Source organism: Mesocricetus auratus, unplaced genomic scaffold, assembly GCF_017639785.1.
Source record: "Mesocricetus auratus isolate SY011 unplaced genomic scaffold, BCM_Maur_2.0 Super-Scaffold_100018, whole genome shotgun sequence".
NCBI lineage: Eukaryota > Metazoa > Chordata > Mammalia > Rodentia > Cricetidae > Mesocricetus > Mesocricetus auratus.
Window position 1 is genome coordinate 44,021,213 of NW_024429199.1, and position 8,773 is coordinate 44,029,985.

The 8,773-nt window shown below is 47.1% G+C and overlaps 1 protein-coding gene across 1 annotated transcript; it reads right to left on the reverse strand.

The window, feature by feature from the left end:
- Window positions 1-1,785: 1,785 nt before the first annotated feature.
- On the reverse strand, window positions 1,786-7,559 carry LOC101839174 (mas-related G-protein coupled receptor member H-like). Its single transcript, XM_005065763.3, has 2 exons — window positions 7,441-7,559; window positions 1,786-3,609 (listed from the first exon to the last, which is right to left on the reverse strand). Exon 2 carries the CDS (start codon window positions 3,578-3,580, stop codon window positions 2,615-2,617), a length of 966 nt encoding a protein of 321 aa, XP_005065820.1. The 5' UTR covers window positions 3,581-3,609; window positions 7,441-7,559; the 3' UTR covers window positions 1,786-2,614.
- Between the last annotated feature and the right edge of the window lie 1,214 nt (window positions 7,560-8,773).

Genomic DNA, 8,773 nt, shown 5'->3' on the forward strand with positions numbered 1-8,773 from the left:
GACGTTAAAAACAAAAAGAGAAAAGCGCTTGGCTGTTAGGGTCACTCTTGTGGTTTCACAGCGGTGGAAGCTGGTTCTGTGCGTGAGGGATGCACCCCTCAGCTACATCTCATTGTTAAATTCAGGGGGAGGGGCACCGTGACAGTCTCTCAGAGCAATCCCCAGCAAAAGACAAGTGTTTGAAGGAAGGCGACTGTCATGGAAGGGTGTTGATTGTCACGGAAGGAATGACACTTTCTGGTTTGTAGCTCGGAAATGGCCCCTCTTGCCTCCAGAGTCCACTCGGAGCCGGTGCTCTTCTGTCGATGAGGTCACTCATTCTCACGGCACCGTGGCCCGTGAGGATGTAAGGTTATATTCCTAGCTGAGAGTTAATGACAAGACACCCTCCCAACTCGGCAGCCAAAGGAAAGGTCCAGTGAAATCCAACAGACCAAACCCAGTTCAGGATGGAGTGAGGTGGAGACCACAAAGATGGAGAACGTGGTGGTGTCCCAAGAGGCCCCTGTCACCACTAGACTAATAACATTCACACTTGGCAGGGAGTACAGCTCATGACAGGGTGCTTGTATAGTACATTAGGCATTGGGTTTGTCCCCCAAGCACCACATAGACCATATGGCAACGTATTTTAGGCTTCGCCATTTGTGTGGGCTAAAATAGCATTCAGATATTTATTTTATCATTTATTTTGAGACAGGATCTTACTAAGTGGCTCAGGGTGGCCCCAAACTTGCAGGAATCCCCCTGCTTCCACCTCTGACTGTTCCAATTATGGATATTCCTGACTCCATTCTGTTGTCTTAATTGACATTTTTGATAACTATTGAGTTTAAAAACTTCTGATTATGGGTCATTTTTGCTTACTTGTAGTGGGATTATAAATTATCCACCATTTAATCTTTACCCATTTATCTATTGGTATCCTACCATTTTTATCCTTGGTTTAGCCAAACATTCCACATTAACCTGCTGTCATATGGATACAGGCCCAATGCCACCAAATCCTAGAGCATTCAGTACAACCCCTAGTTTGTTGGGTTTACATTTAAGGTTTTATTTTATGAAAGCCAGTTGCATTATGGGATTTTATCTCAAGAAAATGACTGGATGAGCAAATTCTATAAATAGTGCTAAGAAGAAGCTGGGCCTGACCTTAAAATAGCAACGTCTTTCCACTGTGCCTTGGGAGTACAGCAGAATGTTTTCTTGGCAATAAAAACAGAAAACACTCCATTTCAAAAGTATCTTCAGCAGCATTTCCAATCAGCCACTCAGCAAAGAGCTGAGGAATGAGAGATGGTGTGTTAGCGAGGTCAGGTAATAGCTGTATGCTGTGATATGGGAGGGAAAAACATGATTTGTTTTGTACCCATTTTACAACAAAATGCCCGGCACGTTGCTCCTGGGTGTGTAAGCACATCATGTCTAAGCAAAGGACAGGAGGAGAGAGGAAGGGATGCAAGAAGTCGGGAATGGTAGAATGCTCCCACAATCCCAACATTCAGGAGGCTGAGGCACAGCATTGAGAGCCTGAGGCTGGACTGAGCTACGTAGTAAAACCTTGTCTCAAAAGACTAAGTAAGAGCCGGGCATTGGTGGCGCACGCCTTTAATCTCAGCACTCGGGAGGCAGAAGCAGGCGGATCTCTGTGAGTTCGAGACCAGCCTGATCTACCGAGTGAGTTCCAGGACAGGCTCCAAAACAATACAGAGAAACCCTGTCTCAAAAAAACCAAAAAAAAAAAAAAAAAAAAAAAAAAAAGACTAAGTAAGGATTGGGGAAGATCAGAGAAGGAGGGATCCTGGGGGTGTGGAGGAAGGCAGGAAGGGAGACAGAGAGAAAAAGTCCATACCCAAGCCAAGCTTCACTTATCCTTGTTGATGCTCCCTCTAATCCTTACAGGATGGTATCTTTAAAGGACTCCTGGGACATCCTCTCTATCTCTCAATTGGTCCCATGACAAATTCTCAGTGTATGAGTAGTGAAGATGCTTGTAAGACAGCACGGGTGTCCTTATATGTACTAACATGTTTTCCTCTGATGCACTCAGAGGAGACCCAAGGGAGAGAAAGTGAGGAATGGTGTTGGTGACGACAGTAGGAATAGTTTATGGCAGCTCTCAAAGACTGTCCTGGGTTATATGGTCTCACGGGTGGATCTGAGGGTCAGACTCCTTAGGGCACAGTCTGGTTCAGGACCGTCCATGCTCTGAAACCTTACTAAACCTTCTTACCTTTATTTGTGACACTGGATTAGTAGCAGTGGCTCTTTAGAGTGACAAGTGAGGCATTGCTGTGACACAGAGTTTTGTGCTGGGAAGGCAGGACCAAGCCAGGGTCAGGGTCTGTGCTAGAGTACTTGCCCAGCATGTATGGTGTCAAGAGTCAATGCCCGGTACTGGCAAAAAAAAAATATATTAGCTCCTATCAAGTTACCAGTGGCCAAGTGTGTCATGTGTACAGTGTGTCCTGTTATCATTTCTTTCCAGGAGGAATGGAGGACTTTCTCTTTAGTTTTAGGTGAGCCACCAGGTGGGATGGTGGGGAAGAGGTTATATTCCCACACAGGGATAGTATCAGGCACCCTTCCTTGGGGATGCCCTAGCAGAAGTTCACGAAGATGGAGAGAGCTGTGTAACATTCTCCCTCAAGCCCACCTCTGGCTTTTCCTCAAAGACCTTTTGCAGTGCTTCTTTCAGAGACTTTCTACTCCTCTTCCTCCTCAGACTGCCTACCACAAAGTAGATGATTGGGTTGATGCTGCAGTTAATAGTGGACAGCATGTTCAGGTAAGGGAGGGAGTCCCATACAGACTCATCTGTTGAGTATGAATAGTAGGCGATGATAAGTAACACCTTCATGGGCATGGCGAAGAGGAGAAACAGGATGACCGTGGTCATGATGATCACATAGAGCTTGCCTGGCTGGCGTGGCTTCAGGTTACAGCAGACCTGGATGAAGAGGATTAAGTTGGAGAAGACCATGAGAGGAACAAAGACCAGGAATGTCAAGATGCAGGAAAACATGTACACATAACGGCATTCTGGGAACTGCGGCATCACTTTCATAATGCAGAAGAAGTTTTCCAACCCAGACACAAGAACAGAGAGGGCCCACAGCACGGCACAGGCCACAGCGGACTGGTGCTTTGGGCGGCGACACTGGTACCAGATTGGATAAAGTACTGAGAGGCACCGCTCCACGCTGATGGCTGTGAGGAGGTGAAGGCCCGTGTTGTAGCCGAAGAGCATGAGGAAGACGGTGTAGGTCAGTAAGGTGTCATCATGGATGTGGAAGGTGTTCACTAGTTGAATGACGGATGAGCAGAGGAGAACCAGGAAGTCGGCAATGGCGAGATGCAGGATGTATACAGTGAATGGCTTCTTCTTGACGCAGAAGATTAGGAACCATATCAAAAGTCCGTTCCCGGTCAGTCCCAGCATACAAATCACCAGGGAGGCACAAATATAATTGTAGTCAGTCACTTCCTTTGAAGACCCGGTGGTTTCATTTAGGGATTTGTTTCTGGTGTATTGTGTGGATTCCAGAGGAGAAAAGGTCGTTGCCACTGGCTCCATTCTTGGGAAACCTCTTTCTCTGTGGTCTCCTGTGGTCACAAGTGAAATTCAGTGACAGTTGTCATCTACTTAGCATCTTAAGATGGTTTCATATTACTGGGGAGGCCCTCTCCCTTGTGAGGGCTGAGGGAAGCCAGGGTGCCCTGCTGTGTCTTCTCCTCTCCCTCATCGCCTGTCCAATTCTCCCTTCTTCAGTTCTTTACCCAGAAGACACCACTGGAATGTCACGTCCCCTCCCCCAACACCAGGGCTGACTTCCCACCCCAGCCCTAGCTACTGGCACCCACAATTCCCCCCGCCCCTTGGGAAAGCCCACTGTCTCTCTCTCTCTCTCTCTCTCTCTCTCTCTCTCTCTCTCTTTTTTTTTTTTTTTTTTGAGACAGGGTTTCTCTGTGGCTTTGGAGGCTGTCCTGGAACTCGCTCTGTAGACCAGGCTGGCCTCGAACTCACAGAGATCCGCCTGCCTCTGCCTCCCGAGTGTTGGGATTAAAGGCGTGCGACACCAACGCCCGGCCCAATCAGCTTTCTTAATAATTATATAAAGTGCTACTATTATTATCTCCATTTTGCAGACAGGGGTCACAGGTCTCTCACTGAATCTGGGCCTCAATAATTCAGCTAATTGCACCAGGGACCCCATCTTTGCCTCGCAAGCACTGAGATTTTAGGCAGACACTGCACTCTCTCAGATTTTAAATGACTTCTGGGACTCCAAACTCTGGTCCTCACATTTGCAGGTAAGCACTTTACACACGGAGCCATCCCCACAGCCCTAGATTTCATCCTTTAAAGTATTTTTATTCTAAGTGCCTCACACAGAGTGCAGACACACGTAGCTCATTAGACTGGCCATTTTCAAACAGTTTGGTTTCCGGGGCTAAGGATGTAGCTCAGTTGGTAGAGTGTTTGCTTATTTCTCATGATGCTCTGGTTTGATCTCCTGCACCATATATACTAGGTATGGTGTTTTGTGCCTGTAATCTCAGTAGTCAGGAGGTAGGGGCAGGAATATCAAAAGTCAATGTCATACTCAGCTTTCTAGGGAGTTAGAGGCTGATCGAAGCTAAAAGAGACCCAGCAATTGTGCACAATATCAACCTTTTAGAATGGAGTGGGGAGAGGCTCACAGACCACCGTGACTCACTGCCAAAGACAATTGATCACTTCTGGAGGAGGAAGAGCCATCTTGAGGATTATGGCCCCTGATAGGTCAAGTATGCCCCTGTGGATGGCCTCACACTCCTATGGACAGCTCAAACTGGACTCCATGGGTTATTAAAACAAAAACAAAACAAAAAAAAGGAAGAAACTAAAAACAAAACAAAAAAGACATGAAGTTGGGAGAAAGGGGTGGGAAGTGGATCTGAGAGGAGGGAGGGGAGAGGTAGGGGTTAAGCATGATAAAATCACACTGTATGCATATAGAATTCTCAAAGAATAATAGAATTTTTTTTTTTTGCTTTTTCGAGACAGGGTTTCTCTATGTTGCATTGGAGGCTGTCCTGGAACTCGCTCTGTAGACCAGGCTGGCCTTGAACTTACAGAGATTCACCTGCCTCTGCCTCTGGAGTGCTGGGATTAAAGGCGTGAACCACCAACGCCCAGCTAGAATAATAGAAATATTTTTAAAAGTTTTTTTTGAACCAACATAAGCAAGAACTTGAACAGTGAAGCTTTTTTTTTTCTGTATTGATCATTTTCTCAAATAAAACAAAATTTGCTAACCTGATATGGGAGGAGCATCTGAACATTTTAAACAGACCGCATATGGTTTAGCAAGGTGGTAACGCCTTGATACTTTGTTTCCTCTTGAACAGAATGTTAGTTCTGGCTAGACAGTTCAGAGCTTAGCAAGGTGGTAAAGCCTTGATACTTTGTTTCCTCTTGAACAGAATGTTAGTTTTAACCAGACTGTTTAGGGCTTAGCAAGGTGGTAAGCCTTGATACTTTGTTTCCTCTTGAACAGAATGTTAGTTTTTTTTTTTTTAACCAGGCTGTTGGGGGCTTAGCAAGGTGGTAAAGCCTTGATACTTTGTTTCCTCTTGAGTAAAATGTTAGTTCTAACCAGGCAGTTTAGGGCATAGCAAAGTGGTATAATCTCGATATTTCCTTTCTCCTTGAACAGAATGTTCTGGATGCTTTGCTCGCATTTTCTACTTGTGGGAATTAGGGCCTTTGCTGGCCTGTAAATGTGCATTGATCTTTTTTGTGACTTCTATTGGTTTCTTCAGGTAAAGCCCAGGCCTCTAGGCAGGCCAGTTTGGCTTCTCAAGGGCTGGTTCAAGTACAGACCCTTCCCACTCAAACCCCACTCTCTTCCCTTCCCTTCTTTTTTACTAAGCCCACTGTCACAACCCTCTGTCCGAGGAAGGGCCTAGGGTGAGAGCAGAATCGCAGTGGGGGAGGGGCTGGAAGATCCCACAGGGTGTCTTTGTCATAGACCAGGAGCCACCAGGAAAGCCACTTGCAACAGCTTGCCTGGAGACCAGAGTGTTAAGTGCTGAACAGCATGCTGAGTGGGCTCCTGCTTGTGGCTATGCTTCCATAGACATCTAAACAAATAAAGGAATGGATCTGCTGTGTAACATTGTCCAAACTAACCTTTCTGCCTGGATCCAAGCGTATGGATAAACAAAAAGGAACTTACTTGAATTGTGCATCTTACTAGTCTGACCATAGGAACAAAGCATGATTTAAGAGAGAAAAACCAGAGCCAGGAGGTCGTGGTGCCTGCCTTATCCTAGCACTGGGAAGGTAGAGGCAGGTGGATCTCTGTGAGTTCAAGACCAACCTGGTCTTCAGGGAGAGTTCCAGGACAGCCAAGGCTACACAGAGAAACCCTGTCTTGAAAAACAAAAAAGCAAAGAGAGAGAGAGAGAGAGACAGAAAGAAAGAGGGAGACAGAGACGAAGAGAGAGAAGGTAGACTTGAGAACAGAACAAGTAAGTACAATTTTACTAATCATTCTGATTGGCTGATTCCACATCATTGTTAAGGAGCCCAGTGAGGTTGGAGGCCATTCTCACTTAACATGGTGAGGATTCTGGGCTCTCAGGACCTGCCTCGGGTCTGCAACCTGCTACTAATACCATTTCCTGTAGGCAGGTGCTCTCTGACTTCCCATCTGGATGCAGATACTACACCTCAGTCAACCCTATCTGCAACTCTCCCTGGGAGTTCTCACTGCAGAGAAGGCAGGAGGGCAAGGCTGGGAAAGGCATTTCAAGGAGAAGCTGAGCTCATCTTCGGAGTGGGTGGAGTCTGCTAAACCTGCCTCGGATAGCGGACACGGACAGCCTCACATATTGTGGTGGGAGTTGGCCAGTTGCCTTTGCAGGCTTCCCCTACCCTATTTTGGACTTATAGCCTACTGTCCAGAACGTGGTATTTATGGCCTTTCCTAGTGATTTCTCTCAGCCTCTCATCCTGACTCTCAGATCCAGTCAATCAAAGAAGCTCAGCGGGAGTTAAATGTGCTCACATCCGTGTGACAATGTTCCGTAGAGAGCTACAAAATAGAACAGAGCCGCATTTATTTCTGGTGCTGATTCAGGGTTCCAAACCAAGTGTCACTTGGGGTGTGTGCAGACCCAGCACCCTGCACGATGTGCGTGCCCCCGTGAGCACACCCACACATAGATGGGACAGTTATTAGGTGACCTTTTAACTTTTTTGGTGCTCTTAGGGGAGGCTCTGTGGTTGCAGTCGAACCAGAAGACCCCCGTTTCAGAAGACATGTGGTGCTGGGGCCCTTGGGAGCCTGTCAGAGTGGACCCAGTGTGGGCCTCTTTGCAGAGGGCTGGGAGGAGGAAAGCTCAATCACAGAGATCTTTCTGGAAGAGGCAAGTGAGAGCACTCACGGTCTGCTGATGTGAAGTCACTGTGGCGATGTCTGGTTCTTCCCCCAGGGCTTGCTATTTCCGCTAGTTCTCAGGCCCCGTTCAGCAAGCAAGAAGGTTCTGGAAGGCTGAAAGAGCCCACATCAGTCTGGCACCAGTCTGTTCTCAGGGTCTTATTTTGGCCTCATATCTGGCCAGTGAAATTTAGATTCCTGTTGGCAAGCCCTGAGGGCAGAGGGCGGGGCCAGTTTTCCTCTGAGACCTGTCAGTCAAACCAATAACCGCTTGACACTCTTAGTAGTTTGCATGAAGTCCCAGCTAATGGGAAAATATCCCTAAGTACCCCAATAGAAGCCTGACATGTCATCATTTTCTAGCTCTTGGTGAACTGGAAGCATGCCCCAGCGCTCTATAGATAGTCTTCGTGTCGCCTGCCCCACTCCCACTTCCTGCTTCTGTGCAGGCACCAGCTCTCTCTGGGACAGGTACTGTGGGGTTTCTTGGTCTATTCCCACCGATATAATTACCCTCCCTACCTCTCTGCTACAGACCATGGCCCGAAGACATGATTATCAGAGCTACTTGTGGAGAGGAGGGCCATGGAATAAAAAGTGGTGTTCCCAGGGGAATGTTTGCTGGGGAGTGGAGAGAGGTGTTGCTGACCCTGTCCCAGACCACGGGTCCTTTCTTGGGGCTGTAGCGCTGTTCCATTTTCATGAGATAGCAAGAAGGTGGAAAGATGGTGGTGTTGCTAGCTAGTGCTAGTAGAGCGCGCAGGCGCGCGCGCGCACACACACACACACACACACGTTGTCATGGCACACACTTGGAGTTGGAGGGCAACATTTAGGAGTTGTTCTCTTCTACCATGTGGGTCCCAGGGATCAAACTCGGGTTGTCAGGCTTGGTTGCAAGTGCCTCTTCACTGAGTGATCTTGCCTGTCCTACTTGAGGATTTTTTTTAAGTCAATGATATTTGTGGCAGACTCCCCCTCCATATGAGTCACAGACTTTGTAATCCCTCCTCCTTAAGTGGGAGGAAAACTGACTCCATTCTAATTAATATGTTGTGGCAAAGCTGATGGGACATTGTTTCCATGCTGTCTAAGTTTGCTGATATACTTGGACAAGGTCTGCTATAGACAAGTTCACCCTGAATTCCTAATCCCCCTGCTGCCAACTCTTTAAGTATTAGGATTACAAGCATGTGTCACCATGCCCAGATTCTACTTTCTTTATGGTTGTTTTTTGTTTTGAGATATTTCTTGAAGTTGTGATCCTTCTGCCTCAGCCTCCGCAGCACTGGAATTAAACTTCCATTATACCCAGCTCCCAGGATTAGCTTCAGTCAGCT

Bases quoted from the DNA above. Each gene is read 5' to 3' on its own strand.
- LOC101839174 (XM_005065763.3), bottom strand. From the start codon at position 3,580: ATGGAGCCAGTGGCAACGACCTTTTCTCCTCTGGAATCCACACAATAC.